At 50.2% G+C, this 22,172-nt stretch overlaps 2 protein-coding genes across 11 annotated transcripts in view; one reads left to right on the forward strand and one right to left on the reverse strand.

Annotated features, from left to right (window-relative positions):
* Nucleotides 1–9,938, reverse strand: part of CARS2 (cysteinyl-tRNA synthetase 2, mitochondrial) — a 38,802-nt gene extending 28,864 nt beyond the window's left edge. For 5 of the 8 annotated variants that reach the window (XR_008211689.1, XM_052705921.1, XM_052705920.1 and 2 more), the window contains exons 1-2: nucleotides 4,809–5,000; nucleotides 4,677–4,727 (exon numbers count right to left, since the gene is read on the reverse strand). Coding sequence is in view for 4 of the 8 variants with exons in the window: in XM_052705921.1 (XP_052561881.1) it covers nucleotides 4,677–4,727; nucleotides 4,809–4,996 (239 nt within the window). In the remaining 4 variants the exon portion in view is untranslated. Of the gene's footprint in view, nucleotides 1–4,676; nucleotides 4,728–4,808; nucleotides 5,001–6,429; nucleotides 9,398–9,859 lie in introns of those variants that run through there. The other 3 variants (XM_052705924.1, XM_052705923.1, XM_052705922.1) reach the window with 3 other exon arrangements.
* An 857-nt stretch (nucleotides 9,939–10,795) lies between these two features.
* Nucleotides 10,796–16,773, forward strand: ING1 (inhibitor of growth family member 1). 3 transcript variants are annotated; one of them, XM_052664464.1, is made up of 2 exons: nucleotides 10,796–11,257; nucleotides 15,112–16,773. In XM_052664464.1, exons 1-2 carry the CDS (start codon nucleotides 11,116–11,118, stop codon nucleotides 15,813–15,815), a joined length of 846 nt encoding a protein of 281 aa, XP_052520424.1. In that variant the 5' UTR covers nucleotides 10,796–11,115; the 3' UTR covers nucleotides 15,816–16,773. The 3 variants fall into 3 exon arrangements, with proteins under 3 accessions (XP_052520424.1, XP_052520427.1, XP_052520425.1); XM_052664467.1 differs by lacking the exon at nucleotides 10,796–11,257 and adding an exon at nucleotides 11,611–11,635; XM_052664465.1 differs by lacking the exon at nucleotides 10,796–11,257 and adding an exon at nucleotides 12,565–13,566.
* Nucleotides 16,774–22,172: the final 5,399 nt, after the last annotated feature.

The following is a 22,172-nucleotide window of genomic DNA, read 5'->3' on the forward strand; positions in this document are numbered from 1 at the left end:
TCCTAAAAAGAAAACCATCCTAGTCTGTATGCTACCAGCTTCTCAAAGCCCGCAGCCCACAGTATGGGGAAACAAACCAACTCACTCCAACATTGCTCACAGATGAGTGGTAGCTACAGATACAAGCACAGCTATAGTTCATTAACACATCACCACAGATCTTTTCTGACAGCAAAGAAGAGTTGCTCTGGGAGGTTATTTTATTTAGACTCAAGAATAAATTTTCAGCACCATTCAGGCTCTACATGACAACAATGAATATTCAGTGTGGACAGACAGACCCACATACAAGTGGTGCCTTCTGTTGTCATGGGCTCTGCATTCTGAATTCTCAAAACACATTTCAATTGGGTAAAGCCCAGCTTCTGTGAGAAATAAGAAAAGGTGACTGCAGGCTCTCAGTCCATTCTGCGAGACCAGGAGAAATCTCAGCCTCCTCTGGCTTTGAAGAAACCCAAGTGCACTGCACCTGCAGGATGGAGTAAAGGAAACCTCAAGACCTGCAGCTCTCCATGGCACCCACTGCCCTGGCTGGGATGCACCCCCAGCATCTGTCAAAGCAAATACATGTAGGAAAACACCATCAGTGGATCTGTACCCTTTTCCTCAGCTGCAGAGATCAGTTAGCATTAAGAGACACGGACCTGCTGGAGTAGGTCCAGAGGAGGACAAAAAGCCTGATCAGAGGGCTGCACCACCTCTCCTACAAAGAGAGGTTGAGGGAGCTAGCGTTGGTCAGCCTGAAGAAGACTCTAGGGAGACTTCACTGCAGCCTTCCAGAAAAAGCCTACAGGAAAGATGGGGAGGGAGCATCAGGGAGTGTAAAGATAGGACAAGGAGCTTTAAACTAACAGACAGTAGGTTTAGATTAGATACAAGGAAGAAACTCTCCAAGACTAGGGTTATGAGGCACCAGAACAAGCTATGTAGAGAAGCTGTGGATGCCCCATCCCCAGAGGTGTTCAAACCATAGAATTGGATGGAGAGGTGTCCCTGCTCATGGGGGTTGGAACGGGATGGTCTTCTAAGGTTCCTTCCAAGCCAAACAATTCTGTGATGATTTCAGCATGTGCAGTATCTTAATGAAGAAAAATACATTTCTGATGTTGTTTGCACAGTGTCCATATTAGAAAAAGGCCTTTTGGAATGTGCCACATGCTACCAGGGAGACAGCTGGTATTAATGAATACCAGCTCACCGGGAGCAATATTCATCTCATGTCATGACACTATTCCAGAAGAATATTAAATTATTCTTTGGATCTCTTTCAAAGGGACAATAGCAGAATCAAAAAGCTTAAAATCAGATTTAACAGTGCTGCAGATTTAATTTCCAGAGCACATACAATCTCTGTGCTGTTCTCTCCCCTCTGATCTTCTAACTTAATCGATGGAAGAAGCACTGCAATAGCCCAAGTAAATCTCAGAAAGCAGGCTCCTTGCAACTTCAGCATCAAACTGCAAAGAAGAAAGCAGTTCAAATGAAGTAGGTGCTCCAGCAGCCCAGAAAGCTAACCACACCGTGGGCTGTATCAGAAGAAGCATGGTGAGTAGGTCGAGGGAGGTGATCCTGCATCTCTACTCTGCACCGGTGAGACCTCGCCTGGAATACGGTACTCAGATGTGGAGTTCAATACAGGACAGACGTGGACCTGTTGGAGTGTGTGCAGAGGAAGGCCACAAAAATGATCCAAGGGATAGAACACCTTCCCTATGAGGACAGGCTGAGAGAGCTGGGGAAGAAAAGGCTCTGGGAAGATGTAATGGCAGACTTTCAGTATCTAAAGGGAGGCTAAAAGAAAGTTAGGGCCAGACTCTTTAGTGGGGTCTGTTATGACAGGACATAGGGAAACAGTTTCAGAATAAAAGAGGGCAGATAAGGAAGAAGTTTTTTCACAGTAAGGGTGGCAAGGCATTGGCACAGGTTGCCCAGAAATGTAGTGGACACTCCATCTCTGAAGACACTGTAGGCCAGGCCAAAGGGAGCTCTGAGCACCTTGATCAATTGGACTAGATGACCTTACAAGTCCCTTTCAATTCCCTATGATTTTTTGGGGGTGCCACACCAGGAAGAACAGCATGCAGGATTTATCATAGAATCATACAGTGGCAACGGTTGGAAGGCACCTCAAGGATTATTGAGTTCCAACCCCCCTGCCACAGGCAGGGCTGCCAGCCACTCGACCAAGTACTAGATCAGATGGCCCATGGCTCCTCCATCCAACCTGGCCTTAAACACTTCCAGGGATGGGGCACCCACAGTCTCTCTGGAAAACCTGTTCTAGCACCTCACAACTCTCTCAGTAAAGAACTTCCTCCTGACATCTAATCTAAATCTCCCTTTAGTTTAAAAACCATTCCCCCTTGTCGTATCACTATCTACACGTGTAAAAAGTTTATTTCCCTCCTGTTCATAGACTTCCTTTAAAAATTGGAAGGTCACAATGAGGTCTCCTTTCAGCCTTCTCTTTTCCAGGCTGAACAAGCCCAGTTCCTTCAGCCTGTCTTCACAGGAGGGGTGCTCCAGCCCTTGGATCATCCTCGTGGCCCTCTTCTGGACCCTCTCCAAAAGCTCCACATCTTTCCTGTGTTGGGAGTCCCAGCCTTGTGGTATTCCCAAAGCTGAGGCCTCATGAGGACAATCACCTTCCTGTCCTTGTTGACCATTCCTCTTCTGATAAAACCCAGAACACCATTGGCCTTCCGGGCTGCAAGCACACACTGCCGGCTCACTTTCAGTTTTTCTTCAACCACAACCTTAAAGTTCTTCTCAGCAGGGCTACTCTTAAGGAGCTCTTCTTCCAGCTCGTATACATATGTGGAACTACCTCGACCCAAATGCAAAACCTTGCACTTTACTTTGTTAAACCTCATTAGGTTCACAAGGGCTCATCTTTTGAGTTTATCAAGTTCCTTCTGGATGGCATCCCTTCCTTCTGCTGTATCAACCGCACAGCTCAGCGTGATCCGTTCACACTTGCTGATGGTGAACTTGATCCCATTATCTATGTTACTGATAAAGATGTTAAGCAGTACCAGACCCAGGACAGACCCCTGGGGAACAATGTTTGTTACCAGCCCCAACCCAGAAATAGAGCCAATGACCACAATCCCATGGCTGTGATCTTCCAACCAATTCCTTATTCATCAAGCAGTTCACTCTTCAAATCAATTTCTCTCCAATTTAGAAATAAGGATGTGGAGGGGACCTTGTCAAAGGCCTTGCAGAAGTCCAGATGGCTTCATGCCTTCACTTTTAGAATTCTTGTGATGAGATAAGATGCTGCAAAGGTGCAGCACAATGAGGGACTTCTGTAGGAAGGACACCACAGCAAGAGCTATCGCTCCACTTGACTTCATATTTATTCCCAGTATGCTTCCTGATCTGTAGACTCTCAGCAGCAGCATTCCTCTCAGCTGTGCCAACCAAAGCAATATCCTTACAGCTCTACAGGTGGGCCTAGCAATTGGTAAAAAAAAAAAAAAAAAAAAATTAAAAATATAATACAGAATCATAGAATATTCTGAGTTGTAAGGAACCCACAAGGATCATCAAGTCTGGCTTTACATAGGACCACTCAACTATCAGACCACATGGCTGAGAACAGTGTCCAAACACTCCTTGAACTCTGGCAGTTTGGAGTCGTGCCCACTGCCCTGGGCAGCCTGGTTCCATGCCCACAACCTCTGGTGAAGAATGCTTTCCTAATCCCCAGCTGCCCCTCCCCTGACAGCTCCATGCCATTCCCTTGTGCCCTGTCACTGTCATAGAGAGCAAAGCTGCCCCTCTGATAATAACAATAGCAGCAATAATAATAGTAATAATAATAAAGTATGTTCTGCCATCTAGAACAAAGCAGCTGAGCAACAAAATGCCAAAACTGACATATGCATGACTGCAGACACTGGAAGGAATGGCTAATGCCTCTCTCATTGAAGGGTTCACCTGATCAAAAAAGAGGATGATCTTCAGTGCAGGCACCTCACTCTAGGAAACAACCCATGAAGGCACTAAAGAGGCAGCAACAGAATAGTAACGCTGCTGCTTATCTGCATGACACACTGCTTTGGGTGTGACATTCAGCCCCACCTGTTCTTTCATACAACAGTAACTGAAGCTTGGAAGTGGTAGTTTGGGCACAGGATATAAAGATATGGGTAGGGCTTGCCTTCAATCAGAATAAGATGGAGAACCGCTGACCAAAACCGGCAGAATGATGTGAGACCAAAACGTGTGGTCCTCTGCCCTGCTAAGTGAATAGGCTCCCCAGGGAGGTGGTTGAGCCACCATCCCTGGGTGTGTTTAAAAACCGTTTGGATGTGGTGCTCAGGGACATGATTTAGAGGGTTGTTAGAGTTAGGGTAGTATGGTTAGGTAGAGGTTGGTCTGGATCTTTAAGGTCTTTTCCAACCTGAGTGATTCTATGATTCTTAGCTGCTCCACCATCCTGCTGTGCAAGCTCTCCTTCCTCAAAACGAAGTTTCATTAGTGATACTCCGTTAAAGGAGCATCACACACGCCCGAGCAGTACTAGCAGAAGAGAGTAAGACGAAGATGAAAGAACTAACAGCTGCCATATCGAGACTCGAACAACCCACTCTGTCAAAATCACACCGACACAAAAGGAGGGTCTCCTCCGCTACCCGCCCAGGATACCCGCAGCCCCCCGCACTCACCAGGCGTGCCCGAGGTGCGCGTGGTCGTACACGGTGGGCCCGCAGCTGTACCTGCCGAGAGAGCACACACGGCGCCCGTCACGCCGCGCCGGGCCGAAGGCGGCACCCCGCAGCCCCCGGGCGCCCCGTTACCAGGTGGCCACGCCGTCCTTGGCCAGCACCAGCGGCTCTTTGCTGCGGCTCCGGCTGTTGTACGCCACCACGCCGCACGCTCGGCCCGCCGGCGGCACCCATTCCCTCCGCCGCGCCTCCCCGCTCCGCCGACGCCGCGCCACGACGCCACCGGCCCGGCACCGTCGGAACGCCGCGCCGAGCAGCATGGCCGCACCGCCTGCCCCGCCTCGCCGAGGGGACGGGAGGGAGGGGGCGAGAGGAGACGGCCACGAACAGCCGCGACAGCCGCGCTCCCCGTGCAGGGAGACAGCCGGCGAGCTGGGCAGCCACAGCCGCGGCGCAGGAAGAGGAGGGGCCAGCGGCGCCGCGCCTCGCGGGGCGGTCCCGCTGCCGGCGTTCTTGGGTCTGAGAGCTGAGAGAGGCTGGGCTTACACCGCCCGGATCCGCTGTGGAAGTTCTGAACTGCAGAATCGGAGTGAATAAAAGTTCGATGGAACGCACGCGCGGTTGCTCGAAGACTTTTTAAGCTACTGCTTGTTTTAACCGCGCAGGTACCGGGGAAACAAGGGAGAACTTAGCAACTGTATGCCGCATTTTGCCTGCCGCTCTCCAGCCCCTGAGCTGCTTCGGCTGCTGCCGCTTTCAAGAGTCCCGGCGGTCCGTGCTGAATGTAGAAGCTGGTTACCCCACCTGCTGCCTGCTGGAGCGTCCTGAAGGGCCCGCCAGGATGAACACGCTGGGCACTGGCTCTGGTGAGCTGCCTGCCTCACAGACGTCACGTCCTGTTGAATCTGTCGGGGACGGCTTTCGTGGGTGTTTCTCGTGTTTAACAACAGCATTCAGCTTTCCCGAGAGAACGGCACGGAGCTGTCAGGAGAGGGGCAGCTGGGAGTTAAGAGAAGGTTCTGTACCAGAGGGCGGTGGGTAGGGAACAGAATGCCCAGGGCTGTGGGCACAGCCTTGAGCTGCTGGAATTCAAAGGGTGACACCTCTCTCACACATGTGGTCTGATTGCTGGGTGGCCCTGTATGGAGCCAGGGGTTGGATTTGGTGATCCCTGTACATTCCTTACAACTCAGAGTATTCTATGATTTTTTTTTTTAAATTATCATAGTGATTTCTCTCTTCATACAGTCCGCCCGTACCTCACTTAGTCACACAGTATCAGATACAGAGCCCTACCACAGACAAATGGTTTCTCTCTTTAACATGCAATTCCTTTCCATAATACTTCTCATTGAACAATCCTAACTTCTTGATCAAATAAGAAACCTATCCTACTGTTTTGCATCTTGGTGGATGAAGCTCAAAGGGACCTTGGAAATGTTTGCTTGGTACATTTCACAAGAAGCTTCAAAAGCCCCTTATTTCATTTTCCATAGCAAGCTGGTTTAGACATCTTCACCGTTCAGCACATCTTGTTAGGAGCTGTCATTAACTCCGTTGTGTGCTTTGTTCTGTACAGTCAGAGAGCCCAAATCAATACTAAATAAGGTGCGTTTCTCTGGCATGTGTTCACAGGAACACGTTGCTGGTATCTGTGGCCCTTCTAGAATGATTCTAGCCCAGAAACCTGGTAAGGAAACTGATCCTGAGAAAATAAAGGGGGGGGAAAAGGCTGTGAAGACAAACTACCAACCATAGGGGAAGATGAGTTAAATCCACTGCAGTGGGCTGAGCTGCTTAGAGCTCTGTAGTAAACCGCAGTCACCATCTCCCAAGAGCGTGTATGAGCTCAGCCGGAGGACAGATTGGTGTCTGTCTGATGCTTCCAGCTGCTGAGGTACATCTCTGGAAATCATGATGGGATTCTGGAGCTCCTTGATCCATGTTGTATCTGAATTTTCTTCTACCTTGCAGCGCAGTCACTGGTTGTAGTCAGAATTCACAGGGCACCCTTCATGCAGTGCTGTTTGAGCTCACAAAGCGCAGCAGATGTGAATGGCAGCAGCCAGAAAACGCATGTGAGGCAGTGAGACTGACAGTCCCAGGGCAAAGAGATGAGCAGCTGCATCCAGTGAAATACCTTTCTTCCTAAGCAGGGCTTAATCCTTGTTCTTCTATTACAATACTTTTTAAAGAACAAAAGGCCTGGGTTAGGTCAGTTCTTCCCGGAAAGAGCAGAGAGACCGACTCAGTGACCCAGATGTTACAGTTCCATCAATTCCACACCACTTCTTGACGAAAGCAGATATCTCTCACAGACAGCACCTATTGGATGACAGTCTGAAGTGTGACTTCTCTGTTGGTCTTAATACTTGCAAAACTCAACCCTGCTCATCTCGCATGTTAAACTTCTGCTGTTTTGTTTCCAAACCTTCAGCTGTAAGCAAAAATAATAGAGCTGTAAAATGCCATTGTAACCTCCAAGGTGAGTATGAATTCAGTCTCCTAAAAAAACGGACTAGATGAAACAACAAAAAACACCCATATGTAACTGTAGAAGAAAGGGATAAAGCTATTAAATGGAGAAAAAACAACAGTTCATCAGAAGGAATAAATCATCTGAATTGTCTGTGCCTATGAAGTATGATGACCAATGATCAGAAGACACTGTTTTCTAATAAAAAGGGACACAGCTGTAGCAATTGCACAGTATTTCATGCAGCAATACTCAATTAAGGTGGAGAAAAGAGGTAGAAGTCCTTACACATCCTCAATATCTACATTCATGTTTGAATGTTTGAGATTTTATGCTACTTACATTAATAATTCAGAATGTTATGCTGATGATCCAGAGACAATTTCTGGAATATTCATGTTACATGAATCATATACACAAAGTATGTTACACGGTAGCTGTATGAGCTGTTGATCTGGTTACATGTTCCTCTGATTTTCATTGCAAAGAGCTCAGATCTTCAGTGAGGTCACGGCTCCAATAAACTTCCAAAAAACTTAAAATCGGGTTTCTAAATAGGAAAAGCCTTCGTACAATCAGAGCAGAGGAGCTTGGGAGCAAGAGCATTAGATACACCATCCTCCCATGAGGCACAGAAAATAGGAAGAACACAAAAGCCCACAACTCTCTTCCTTCTCTGACACATGGCAGTCATCCCCTATGCTTGTGCGTGCTCTGTCACTGTAAGGAGCGTGCCTCTAATAAAGAAGAACTGAAACTCCACTCAAAGTCCTCCATCTCATCTTCCTACTTCAGTTCACAGAGAAAAGGCCAATGTAAAACATAGAGAAGGAAGTGTGAAAGGAGTTACTAAACACTCTCAGAACTCAGCCCTACCCTTGCTGCAAGACTGGTGCAAAGCCCAGCAATGCTTTTTCTGTCACTCTTCTGGCCCACACCAAAGGGCAAATGGAAGAAGACTGAGCAAACAGCACCCCTGCAGCAGGTGACAGTTCTCCATCCTCAACACATCCACACCCATCTGCTTTTGAGCACGTCACTGAAGCTTGGCAGACCACAGCTACACTTGGAAGTTACACCTCCCTATAACAAGGGATAGAATTTCTTGTTTAACAAATTAACAGGTAACTTTTATGAACTGATTTCTTATTTGTACGGCAAAAGGGCACAGCTAACAGTAGTGATTGTTAAAATCAAACGGCGATTTGTAGCTGAGTATTTGCTCTATCAAATAGCGTTATTGTGCTCTTTGCACCTGTAGTAGTTTCCATGGAAATAAACAGGAGACATTACTTTCAGAGCTACCTATGTCTAATTAGTCCTGTGTGTCTAGGATGGCTGTGGCCCTTCTTGTAAGAATGGCTCTCCTTGGGATTCACCTATATTTTTGTTAAACGTCTGGTTTCTAGCACGTTACAGCTATCTGCTCTGGTTCTTATGCTACCGGGGTCTGTTAACCACCTTTAATCGCTGACAGCAGCTCAGCTTCTTCAAGGCAAGAGCGACTGCCCAGGTGGAGCCAGCGATTCAGCTGCGGTGCCTGCAGGCTGCTGCTGCCACTGCACTCTCTCAATGCCGCTGTAACTCAGAACACGCTGGCCCAGGAGCGCCAGCTTGGAGCGCTGCCTGGATGCTGTAGTACTCATAGTAACTTACGTAAGAGCTCAGATGAGCAACGTCTGCTACAGCAAGCACAGCAATTCAAAGAAACAGAAAACCAGGGGAAGAACCAAGAACTTAAACGCATCTTCAGGAAACAAGAAGCTGCCCCGTGAAATAATAGAATCGTAGTGCACTTGGGTCGGGAGGGACCTTAAAGACCACCCAGCTCCAACCTCTGCCGGGGCAGGCCTGCCAGCAGGAAGGGGTACACGGTCTGCAACCCTCACAGACCTTAGAAACACAATCCTTGGGCGCTGCGCCGACGGCAGCCGAGCGAAGAGGCCCTTCCCGTGCCCCACACGATAGTCAGCAGAACGGCAGCGCCTAACGCACAACCGCACCAGCAGGTCCGGGCTTAGAAGCCATGAGTCAGTCCCCTCAATTAGGGGATTGCCGGTGACGTTTTAAGAAAATAAGACGGCGAGCGTTTGTTTTGCTTTGCGAGAGCCGGGTTCGTTTTTCCAGACCCTCCCCGCCCCTCCAAACAGAAACCGGAGATCTTCGGGCGACCGCGGGCACGCCGCGAGAGGAAATTCCAGGTAAACACGAGCACATTCCCCCCCGAGCAGAGACGCAGCCGCCTCCCATCCATCCCTTCAGCGCCCGCCCGCCCGCAGCCCTCCTCCTGGCAGCGAGGCCGTCGTCCTGGCAACGGGCCGTGACCACTGAAATAAAAAGGAGATTAAAGCGCTCCGCAGCGGCGGTGACGTCGTCCCGCGGCACGCGCAGTGAGAAAAGCGCGTTGCGTTCTGTACTTAGCGAAGAGCGAGGCGCACGGCCCCGCGCCGCTGCATTTCACAGGGCGGGAGCGCTGAGGCGCAGCCCCTGCACCTCGGAGCCCCTCCTCGAAGGGGCGGCACCGGATGCGCGCGGCCACCCGCGGCTCTTTCGGCTGTCTCGGCCAGGGCGGCGGCGCGTCGGGCGGGAGTGTGCTTCGCTCCCGGCTCTTTCCACCGCTTCAGCCCGCTAGGGCTGTGGAACACGGCAGCTGTACGCCAGCGCCTCAGGCCCAGAGAGGAGCAGAATACCACCGCCTGTCACTGACCCTTCTCTCGCCGCTGAGCCTGCCGGGAAACATAGTCCTGCCCTGCCCCGCCACAACGCGGCTCCATTTTCTACTCGCGCAGCGGGCATTGCGCATGCGCACTCCGCCCCGCTTCTTTTTTTTTTCCTTTTTTTTTTTTCCCCCTTCCTTCTTCCACACCCCTCTGCGCGTGTTCCCGCCCCTCCGGTATCCCGGGAGGGCGGTGTTGTCACCGCTGTGCCCTCCCTCCCACTCGGCTCCGATTGGCCGAGCAGCCGCGGGGCGGGCCACGAGGGAGCGCGCGATTGGCCGGCGCGGCCGCGGGGGTGATCGATGCGCCCGCCCGCTGAGAGGCGGGAGGCCGCGCTGCCCTCCGCCGGGCCCGGCCCGGCCCTGCCCCCGGAGCGGGGCGGTGGCGCCGCGTGGTTCCCGGCGCCCCGGCGGCCGGAGCCACTCCTCGGCTCTGTTCTCGCCGCCCGTGCCCCAAAGCACTCCGCTCCCCTTCAGGCCCCGCGCGCCCTCAGAGCCCAGGAGGAGCCGCTCTCCTCCGGGCACGACTTCTCCGGAGCCTCCGCCTCCCTCTCCCCGCGCCCACACCGCCTTCCTCCCCCCAAACGTGAGTAAGGGGCGGAGGAGGAGGAGGGACGAGGAGCGCGGGGCGGCGCCGAGCCCCGCCGCGGTTCCGGGCGGGGGAGGGGAGCGTGCGCGCGCGGTGTGTGCGCCCGCGTCCGTGTGTCCGTCCGTCCGTGTGTGTACACAGCGCGGGGAGGGCCGCGCATGCGCTGTTCGTGGCGGGGCTGAGTGTTTCCCAAGTGTTTGAAACTGGGATTCGGCTCCTCCACGTTGGATCGAGCACGGCGTGCGGCGGCGGGGAGGCTGCGTTCGGGCGGCGGAACGGGGGCCGGGCCGGGCTGGCTCTGACAGCGCCCGGCGGGGCACATTCTGCTGGCGGCTTGTTTCGGAGGGGCTGGCCCGAGCCCCCTCCCTCCTCCTCCTTCTCCTCCTCCCCCCCTCCCTCCGCACGCACAAATCCCGCTGATTGTTCCTACCACCTCCTCCGTGAGTTCCCCACCGCGACAGCCATTCAGTCAGCTGCTTGGGCTGTAGGGACCGGAGGGGGCTGCGAGCTCGGCTGTGCCTGGCAGCGGGCTCCCATGTAGCTGCCGGGGGAACGGGGCACGGACGGCGGCGGAGAGAGGCGTGGGGAAGGAGGAGGAGGGTTTTTTTTCCCCCTTTTTTTTTTTTTTTTTTTTTTTTTTTCCTCTCCTCTTTGCCGGATGAAAATGTTGAGTCCTGCAAACGGAGAGCAGCTGCACCTCGTGAACTACGTGGAGGATTATCTGGACTCCATCGAGTCTCTGCCCTTCGATCTGCAGAGAAATGTCTCCTTGATGAGGGAAATCGACGCCAAATACCAAGGTAAGCGCTCTCTCTGCGTGCGTGTGTGCGGTGCGGAGCTGGGGGAGGGCTGTCTCTGCCTTTCTTCTCCCCGCAGCCGGGGCTCGGCTGTTCGTGCCCCCCGCGCCGCGGGGATGGCAGCCGTGTGCCGGGGGGCCGAGCCGCAGCGCTGCCTCTTGTCACGGGGCGGAACAAAAGGTCCCCGGCTCCTCATACGGAGCGAGGACTCCGCTTCGCCGTGCGAATCGCCGGCCGAGAAGGCGGGGGCAGGGAGCGGGGCGTGCGGGGCACAAAGGGGGGCCCTCCGCCGCCGCGGGGCGTCGGGGGGAGGCTTCGGGGCTACGGAGGAAAGTGCCGCGCGGACGGCGAGGGAGAGATTACGGCACAACATAGAGGAATGTACAGTATTCATGATGGCTGGACTAGGGGAGAGAGGCGGCTCGTGGGGGGGCGGGCGGGAGAGAGCGGAGGGGGGTTAAGCAGAGCGGGGGGCAGGGTGTGCTTTCTTCGCTGCGCCCGGTGAGGCGGCCCCGCTGAGCGGGGCGGGGGGGGGCTGGGACCGGCGGGTGCGTGGTGTGTATGCGTGTGTGTATGTGTGTGTGTGTACGGGGGGGGGCGGCCACGCTCACGGATGTGCTCAGCGCCGGGGTACCCCTCTCCTTCCCTTGGGGCACGCTGTGCCTCTGCCCCACGGGCGGAGGGAGGGCAGGGTCGGGCCGGGCTGAGCTGGGGGTAGCTTTGTCACTCGCCCGCCGGTGTGCGTTCGGGAAGGGAAGGGGGAGGGGAGGCCGTAGCCGGCAGCGCTGACAGCCGGGGCGCGGGGTGGGGAGCACCCCACTCGCTCAGCCCTTGTGCCCCGCTGCTCGAGGCTCCCGGGGAGGCGGGGAGCGAGCCCTGCGGTGCTCGGCGGGCATATCGCCAGGCGGCCCCACGGGAGGGAAAGGGACGGGGGAAACTTCCGCGGGGGCTGGGCAGCGGGTGGGGAGACGGCAGTGGCGGGGCAAGGCGATCGGCGCGGTTGTGGCGCGCTCCGAAACCGTACGACCAGCGGGTGCCTCCGCGCTGTGGTGGGGATTTGGCGTCGGTGTGGCTTTTATAACCATCCCTCGTTAGCATAGCGCCGCTCGCCCCGCCCCCGGGCGTGCTGATTGGTGGGCGCCTTCCCCACGGGCCGTCCGCGGCTCGCCTCCTCTCCCTGATTGGGCCGCGGGGCGGGTCATCCCGCCTTTCGCCCCGCCCCCGCGTGACGTTTCGAGAAGCAACTTTTCTGTGGCGTTGATTTGAATATCTCGACCTGCCCCGGCCTCTGGGCTGCCATTGGCTGCAGCGCCAGCAGCGGGCAGGCCAACCTTGGGCGTCCGGAGGCCGGCGGCGTCGCGGGAGGGGGAAGCGCTGGACCCGCCTCCTCCCGTTCGTGAGTGGCGCGGCAGCTCTGGAGGGGCGGGCGCGAGGCAGCTCTGCGCGCTGTGATTGGCTCTGTGCTTTTTTTACTCTTTGATTCTTCCGGCTTTCAATTGGGCGCGGGGCGACAGCAGGGGCGGGCTTTCCTCGTCGCCCTCTCTGATAGGCGGAATGGCCGGAGGGCCGCCTCCGCTCCTCTCCGGGCTCCTCCTACCCCGCTTCCTCTGCTCCGGCTGTTGCGCTGCGAACCGGGGAACCGCCGCCGGTTTCCTGCCGGAGAACAATAGCTGCTCCGTCACATCCGGGGCGCGGACAGCGCTGCCGTTCATCCCGGGGTGCCTCTGCGGCTCCGGCGCTGGGAACGGACGCGTTTGGGGGACCTGCAGCCGCTGGGAATTAGTGCTGCTAGGTTCCGCCGCTTGCAGAGTGCTGCACGTTCCGACTTGTTGAGCTCGGGAGGGGCGGAGCGTTAGCTGGAGTAGTGAGAGCCAAGCTCCTTGTTGGAGGTAGCTGGTAACAGCGTGAGATGCCGGTGCTAGTCACGCCGGTGACTAACAGGGCCGTATAAAGCCTGTGTGTGCTTCACGTGTCAGCATGCGTCTTCGGAATGGATTTGTTCAAGTGCCCAGGGGTGGCAAAACGGCAATGTCAGCGCAGAAATGGACAGCATCGAGATCTCTTAAACCAAAACACCACCCCCAACAACAGCAAAACACTTTAAGAAATAATTCTCTACAGCTTTAGCAAAGACGTTTGCGTATGGGTTGATGATTTCCACTCAGTGAGCTGGGGTGAGATTCCATATTTGTGTGCATCTTGCTCATCTGAGCCAGAATGGACTCACCTGGGAAAAAGGAAAGCTGTGAGCAGAACGATGACAGAGGTGTCTGTGAAGCCAAGTCCTCGTGAGTTAGGATGGCTGAGTGTGTGTGAGTACCACAGCAGAACTCCAAAAGCTCTGCTTAAAGCAAGTTTGTAGATATACCCTAGAAATTGTCACAATGATCTCCTAACTCTTGTCTCTTTTTTTACAGTAAATATTTAGTGAAAAATATGTTTCTGTGTTTAGAAAAGTAAGTTACAGGTGTTTTGCAGAATACACAGGGCTGAAAGAACCTAGACTTCTTGGTTATTGTAGTTGTTGTGTCATTATTAGCATCTAATTGGCCTCATATGCTCAGCAGTAACAGAGCAGTATCGAATGGCGCTTGCTGTAACTGAATGCCTTGCTCGGTGCATTTGGAGTTCTGCATCAGCTGTCAAGTGAGATAGCAATTATTAAGTAACTCGTGGGCTAACTTCTGTGCTGGTTTATGCTTTCTCTCTGTTCCACTCTCAGTCACTCACTACAAACATATGTCATTATACAGAAAATGTCCTAGGAAGTATTCTGTTACCTCCCCCTTCAATTCGGCAGTTGATGTCAGAATTTTTGTTGCTATACTTTCTGTCATTATTATTATTTTCTTAAATTATTGATGAGCTTAAAGAAAAGAATTGTCAAAAAGCACTAGGTTGTTTCATCTTTTTTTTCTTTTTTTCCTTAAATCCACACTTGCATTCTCTTCCTGAGGGACCTACTGGACAAAAGCAGTCCAAAGGAGTCATGAGTCCTTGGGCAGATTTCATCTTCAGGGAATTCATCACTGATCACAGAATCACAGAATGGCCGAGGTTGGAAGGGACCTCAAGGATCATGAAGCTCCAGTCCCCCTGCCACATGCAGGGCCATCAACCTCCCCATTTAACCAGACTGCCCCGGGCCCCATCCAACCTGGCCTTGAACACCTCCAGGGACGGGGCATCCACAACCTCTCTGGGCAGCCTGTTCCAGCACCTCACCACTCTCTCTGTAAAGAACTTCCCCATAGCATCCAACCTAAATCTTCCCTCCCTCAACTTGAAACCATTTCCCCTTGTCCTGCAGTTATCACCCTTTCAAAGAGTTGATTCCCCTCCTGTCTGTAGGCTCCCTTTAGGTACTGAAAGGCTGCAATGAGGTCACCCTGCAGCCTTCTTTTCTCCAGGCTGAACAAGCCCAGCTCCCTCAGCCTGTCTTCGTAGGGGAGGTGCTCCAGTCCCCTGATCATCTTTGCGACTCTCCTCTGGACCTTCTCCAGCAGCTCTCTGTCTTTCTTGTACTGGGGGCTCCAGACCTGGACACAGTACTCCAGATGGGGCCTCACAAGAGCAGGGTAGAGAAGGACAATCACCTCCCTGTCCCTGCTGGCCACCCCTCTTCTGATGGAGCCCAGGATACCATTTGTTTTCCAAGCTGCAAGAGCACACTGCTGGCTCATGTTAAGTTTTTCATCCATCAGGACCGCTCAGGTCCTTCTCTGCAGGGCTGCTCTCAACTGATCAGCTGTGTGTTTTAGAAAAGGTGTTGCTGAATGGGAGGAAAAATACAAGAAGGCTTTGTTTCATCATATTCTTTATCTGAGATCCTTACTGGTTTTATTTTTTCTTTGCAGAGATTCTGAAGGACTTGGATGACTACTATGAAAAGTTCAAACGAGAGAATGACGCTGTGCAGAAGAGAAGAATGCTGCACTGCATTCAGAGGGCACTGATTCGGAGTCAGGAGCTGGGAGATGAGAAGATCCAAATCGTCAGTCAGATGGTAGAGCTGGTCGAGAACAGATCCAGGCAAGTGGACAGCCATGTGGAACTGTTTGAGACTTGCCAAGAGACTAATGACACCACTGGAAACAGTGGGAAAGCCAGCCAGGATAAGTCAAAGAATGAGACAATCGCTCAATCTGAGAAGCCCAACAACAAGAGGTCGAGGAGGCAAAGAAATAATGAGAATCGAGAAAATGCTTCAAATAATCATGACCACGATGACATCACTTCAGGAACTCCAAAGGAGAAGAAAGCAAAAACGTCCAAGAAGAAGAAACGATCCAAGGCTAAAGCGGAGCGGGAAGCTTCTCCCCCAGACCTCCCCATTGATCCTAACGAGCCAACATACTGCTTATGCAACCAAGTCTCTTATGGAGAAATGATAGGATGCGATAATGATGAGTGCCCCATTGAGTGGTTTCACTTTTCGTGTGTGGGACTCAATCACAAACCGAAGGGCAAGTGGTACTGCCCCAAATGTAGAGGAGAAAATGAGAAAACTATGGACAAGGCGTTGGAGAAATCTAAAAAAGAAAGGGCCTACAACAGGTAGTTTCTAGACTTTTCGTGGAAAAGAAAAAGAAAACCACCAAACCAGTGTATTTATTGTCAGTGTCACCTTTGTTGAGGTGAAAGGATTGTAAAATGTATATTTTTAAAGGAGGTTTAAAACTGAACCATTCCTGTTACAGGGACGGCAATAAAAGCAGTTTTGTTTTTCACTTGGTAAGCTGTAACAAGAATATGGTCTGTGGACCAATGTATTCCAAAAGTGAAGTTATAAGAGTTCAAACTAAATATCCAGGTGGGTCTTAAAAGATAAATGAATAAATCACTTTTTTTTTTTTTTTTTTTTTTTTTCCTCCCAGTGCTTGTAGCACAGCAACCATTACAATGTTGACGGCGAATATTTCTGAAATGTAATTTCTTTTTCCTTATGGAAGAATGTTACTTAACATTTGAGCAGAATTGTTAAAATAGTTGAGCCCTCTGGTTGTATCTGAATAAAGCTGCAGTATATTACACATGTCATTTCTTTCGGTGATGAGCAGTGCAAGGTCAAACTGAAGGAGGGTACAATTTGGTTCCTGCTACGAAGTGCCAGTATAACAGTTCGACAGCAAACATTTTAATAGGCTTAGGGGATTATTGAAAAGAAAAGCCAGTGGTTCAATTTTACACGGCAGATATTTTATATTCTGGCCGAGTACCACGAGAACAATTTTAAAATGATTGAATATGTTTTATATTTAACCAGGAAGTGGTTTAGTAATGACTTAACATAAATGAAGCTTTATACTGTCACCGATAGTAGTGTAGCAATCCTTAATTTGTTTAAGTTGTATAAATGTACATTTTTAAGTGGAATTGCACTTAATGTATTATACTTGGAAGTGCAGCCAAATGCCATTGTGTAACCAATGTGCATTTCCTGCTGTTATGTATGAAAATTGTACAGCGGTGATATTAAGAAATAAATGAAACAACTTTGACAGTTTGCTTCTTAGCAATCGTGTTTAACTATCATTTGAAGAGTTTATTAAAAAAAAGCATAATTTGTCTTTAACCTTCGCAGCTCCAGCAAGCTGCTGCTAGGAAACCTGAAGCTGTTGTAGTGGTAACCAAATTACAGTTCTGATAATCAATCTTTACAGACTAACAAGAGCATTGGAGAGTCAAAGCAGCGCTTAACCTTCTGCTCAGCTACTCTTTCTTGTGCTTGCAGTCGCTCCCAGACCTGGCCATTTATCTGAAAATCAATTGCACAGAGCTGGTCTTGCTCAGTTGTTTTCATGCCTTTACACGGTGGATGTAAATTATGCCATGCTTGTGTTATTGGCAGAAAGTTCTTTTGCATTACAGCGTTTTCAAAATAGTGTTGCAGCTGCTCCAGGGAAGGTGTTTTTATTTCTCACCGTCACCTCCCGTGAAAATCCATCAGCTGTAATAAAGGTGCGACGCTGTGGGATGGGTGCCCTGGTGTGTGCCGCAGCTTTGCGGCGGAGCTGTCACGCCGCTTCCTCTGTGCAGGATCTCGGCTCTTCGTCCCCCTGCGGGCCTTGGCTGTAAGTGCAGAAGGGGCCGACGGTGGAAAGGCAGTGGCAGCAAAACGCGGACAGAGAGGCTGCGACATCTACCGGGTCAGAATGCAGCTGTGTAAGAGTGTGAGAGACTGGGGTTGGGATTTTGGGAACACGATGCTTTCTTAAAATCCGTAATTGTTTTGCTTCCTGGATGTTGAGACCATAATGCTAAAGTAATATTTTTTTTCCCTTATGTATTCGAGCTGAGCTTCCTATTGGAAGCAGGAGAAAGAGTTTTGGACGCAGGCAGACATAAAGCATTCGATGAGGCTGAGTGTTTTCTGAAGATGTTCAGGAAAGGTACCATCATGAGAGGTTCACCTCATGGATACCCCCCAGCTGGCAGGCAGACTCGCAGTGATGAGCAGAAGTTATGTTGTATTTCTCACTAGGTACACTAGGGGTGTGTGCACACATACGTGGCTCAGGACACTACAGTCTGTCAGACCCAGTCACCTTTGCATTGATCAAACGACCACTCAGCCCATCTCCTGTTTCCAATGCACTTTAGGATTGCTGTTATCTGCTGATAACCTTCTCATTTTCCATCTCCACGACTGACCTTATTAAAGGCTGCATTCACAGAACCATAATAATAGAATCATAGAACGGCCTGGGTTGAAAAGGATCACGATGATCATCCAGTTTCAACCCCCCTGCTATGTGCAGAGTCCAACCCCCGGACCAGGCTGCCCAGAGCCATCCAGCCTGGCCTTGAATGCCTCCAGAGATGGGGCATCCACAACCTTGATCGCGATAGCTGACAGGACCCACGCCGTACCATTTGGAGGTCTGGTTTCAATCTGTGAGCACAGTTCCTTGCTGTAGTTCAATTCAGGGGCTGCTCTCAGTGACCATTTCTCACTGTGACTGCCAGCAGAAGGCTCAAACAGGAGGGACACTTGCTTCTAGGAACTGAGCTGAGGCTTCTGCCTCAGCTACCAGTATTACAGCATTAATTTCTAATATATAAAATACAGCAGCTGTTCCTTGAAGGGGAAGTCATAGCAATAGGAATCCTAAACTTTTTTAACTTCTTGCTGAAAGCATTCATGCAGCTGTATCCACTGCTGCTCTGGATGGATGTCTCAGGGAAGCCCAGATAGTGTTACCGAGCACTTGAGCTGGTGATAAAATCCTTCTGACTAATGAAAATCCCAACTTCAACACTTCAGCAGAGGGAGATGGCAGCAGACCTCACACTTGAGTTGTCTCCATCCTCGAGGAGCAGATTTGTTCTGCGGGAGGGCTGGTGCTGAAGGCACAGCTGGAAGGTGAAGGCAGGCAGCGAGGGTGCACTTCATGCACAGTGCCAGCTGCAGAATGCTCCTAGTGGGACAGATACAGGCTCCGTCAGGCTGAAACATGAGGCAGAGCAACGTGTCACTTCCAACCGTTCTGTCACCTGAAAGCCTCTCAGTTAAGCACTGTCTCCATTAAGCAGCACCAACCCTGGCCGTGCATATCATTAGGTTTAAATAGGTTTCTTACTAATTGAGCACAGCTGCTTATTAACTGTGTCTTCATACAGAATGAGTACAATTGAATTGGACTGCTCCACTAGTCTAACTTTTCATAGAGTATTTTTACTTAATCTTTTAGAATTGTCAAAATATTGTGAATGGTTTGTGATATGAGAAAGTTCACAGTAGCAGGAGTGTTTCAAAGAAAATGTGATTATTACTGGGATCCATTCTGTTTGAGTTAGGCTTAGAAATGTAGACTCATAGAATGGCCTGGGTTGAAAAGGACCTCAAAGATGATCAAGTTTCAACCCCCCTGCTGTGTGCATGGTCACCAGTCACCAGACCACGCTGTCCAGAGCCACATCCAGCCTACACACAGGACACTTACTTGCTTCATAGCCTATTCAGTCTCTAGAAATAATGCTCCTTGTGCTGGCCACGGTCCAAAAGAGTTAAGAATTTCCTGCACTCAGTGCAACATCGAAACAAAGTGAGCTCATAACACTACACGTGGCTTCTTAGTTTATTTTCCCAGGTACTACTGAAGTTCCAGATCTAGCAAGCAAAAGGAATGGCACAATAGAGACGAAGCATCTCTGTGAAGTGCTGAGAGGCAGGACTGAGGCTTTCTCATCAGCTCAGAGTGGCTAGATTTCCTGGTAAGCATTCATTGGTGGTGGTAGTCAAAAAGAGCTGACAAGCCCATTGGAACCAGAGGAGCTGGATCGGTGGCCAGAGCAGGAGGGCTTCTGCTTTTTGGTGGGTGTCACGTTGCTCCTTCAGCCCATAACCATGGTCACCCTATAGGCAGCTTTACAGGCCTTATTGAAGCACTGCTGGAAGAGATGTTGCTTTTAATTTTCAACAGCTGACTTTAATAATTCAGCCTTCATATGCTGCCATCAGCTGGGGCAAAAGGCTTGCAGGAGACCCGTGGAGCTGCAGGAGCTGCAGATACCGCTGGCTTCATACTGGTGAGATGCTCTCCACAGGGGTGCTGGATGAGGTAGGCCTGAACCTCTGCTCCCCACTTCTTGGGAAAGGGATTATGATACAAAGACAGCAGCATTTGGCTGGTAGGGCCCAAATAACACATCTAGGGGCTGCTGACTCAGCAGATGTAAACACATATATATGCTTAAAATAAACTTGGATCTTTCAAGTGTAGAACTTGGTGGAGACAGATGGAGTCATCTCTTGTGCTCTCACTTTGTGGGAGAATTAATGCAGTTTCACTGACTGTTGTCCCTCCCGTGCTATACATCCTGCACTCCACATCATACACTTCACTGATTCAATTTTTTTTTTTTCCAAAATAAAAATCAAACTTGCAAAAAAAATAAAAATAAAAATAAAAAAAAATCTCCATCTACCCTTGGAGATAAGGGTGAGAAACCCAAGTGAACTGTGTGTAAGTGATTTACCTGCTCATGGGAAAGAATGTTCTGCTGTGTTAATTATTAGATGTACATCAGGGGACTTTCTCCTTCTGCTGGCCTCCACTCTCCTTGAGATTCGCGTGGTCTCATCTGAAATGAAATGCTCCGTTCTCATAATAACTTCCTCAGTCTTATAACTCTGGGAGCAGACAATTTATTGAGAGCCGTATCAGTGAAAGATGAGTTGTTAGATGCATGTTCCGCAAGGTGATTTTATTCAACATCTAAAAGATAATGAGTAACTGTTTCAGAAAGGTCCCCTGAGTTCTAATGCTTTGGTTTGTTTGGTTTGGTTTGCCCTCCAAGGACACGGCCATTGGAAGGAAATGAATGTAGCACACCTTGAACTTTAATCCATTCTAATCTGTGGTCACAATTACTTAAAAACTTTGATCACAGTGATATCATTTTTGGCATACTGTCACTACAGGACAGAAATTTGATTGCGTAGATGCAGAGATTTCCACGCTCTATCAGGATTTGATTTATTTTGTAATTTGTCTCAGCTTTTTATCTGCTGAACCTCTTTTGCTTGGACTGGAGACAGCTTCAAGAAAGCAAAAGCAGTATATTTTAAACTGGAGTTACTGATACTACTCTCAGTCTTTGTCATACATACCTAAACACGTTTATATATCTCGAGATACAGAAGATGTCATGAGAACTCTGTTGTGCTGAGCCTTGGGAATCAATGCAAAGAAACCTTTACCAAGGGAAGAGAGGGCCTTGTGAGGGGTGGAAGATGGAGCACAACAGCAAAGTAAACAACTGGACTTATGTATTAGCAGTAATCCTTTCTGGGCCATAAAATACTTAAAGAAGTTACAGCTAAACAGGTTCAAAAGAAACAGAACATCACATTTCCTGAAAAGATAAATACAAAATACATGAGACTTCTGCAGGTTTTGATGAAAGGTCTGGAGGCTATTATCAGCAGAGACAGCAGCAACACCCTGTAAAACCAGAACTATGGCATGCCGTGCAGGAGTATGTTGAAGAACTGCTACAGGTGGATTGCCAAGGTGTCATATCACCTACAGATTGTATTTTACAGGACGTGTTGCTGACTGGGTGATACCATCCATGTCTGCAGAGGTGTCCAGGGAAGCTGTAGAACCTTGTCTTCATAAGCCGGAGGCAAGGCAGGGATGCATTCACTGTGTCAGAGCAGAAGCAGATGAAATTACATTCGACTTCAACCCACTGTGAAACCAAAGCTATGTGAGTTCCTCCAAAAAACACCATGAATATTAATTTCCGTGACAAAACCAATAATATTTTTTTCACACTGAGGATTGAAAGATTCTATACTTATTTTCAGGAGAAGGCAATGACAGGAACTACAGAGTCACTTTTTCTTGATCATTGTTGCTGAGACCTGGAGAGGTTTTCAGGAGCGGGTCTTGGTTTTTGCAACAGGTGCAAAGAACTGGGATTCCCAGCAGGCAGACATCTGAAGGGAATTGCCCTTCACAGAGATATAGGCAGTTATCATCCTGCCCCTCAAATTGTAGGTGAACTGGGATGATCAAGAAGGTGACCATAGGACAGAGGTAGAACGACTGTACATGGACTATGCCAGGTATGCAGATAACTGCTTGTATGTAGCAGGGTTTGGAACAGGTTGTAACATACAATAATATTTTTTGAAATCCATTAGGACAATCCGGGGAACTACATGGGGGTCAGCCACAATTTACTGCCTTGGAAACTCATGGAGCAAGTTCCCCCAGCACATGAAAGACGTAGAGCTATTGGGAAAGGTACAGAGGAGGGGCATGAAGATGATCATATGGCTGGAGCACCTCTCCTATGAAGAGGCTGAGAGAAGTGGGATTCTGTAGCCGGGAGAAAAGGAGGCTTCAGGGAGACTTTCTGACACATAAAGGGGGCCCACAGGTAAGATGGGGAGGGACCATAC

This window comes from Tympanuchus pallidicinctus, unplaced genomic scaffold (assembly GCF_026119805.1).
Source record: "Tympanuchus pallidicinctus isolate F22 unplaced genomic scaffold, pur_lepc_1.0 scaffold6, whole genome shotgun sequence".
NCBI classification, from domain to species: domain Eukaryota; kingdom Metazoa; phylum Chordata; class Aves; order Galliformes; family Phasianidae; genus Tympanuchus; species Tympanuchus pallidicinctus.

Bases quoted from the DNA above. Each gene is read 5' to 3' on its own strand.
- ING1 (XM_052664464.1), top strand. From the start codon at position 11,116: ATGAAAATGTTGAGTCCTGCAAACGGAGAGCAGCTGCACCTCGTGAAC. The intron at 11,258-15,111 runs GTAAGCGCTCTC...TTTTCTTTGCAG, and splicing joins AATCGACGCCAAATACCAAG to AGATTCTGAAGGACTTGGAT.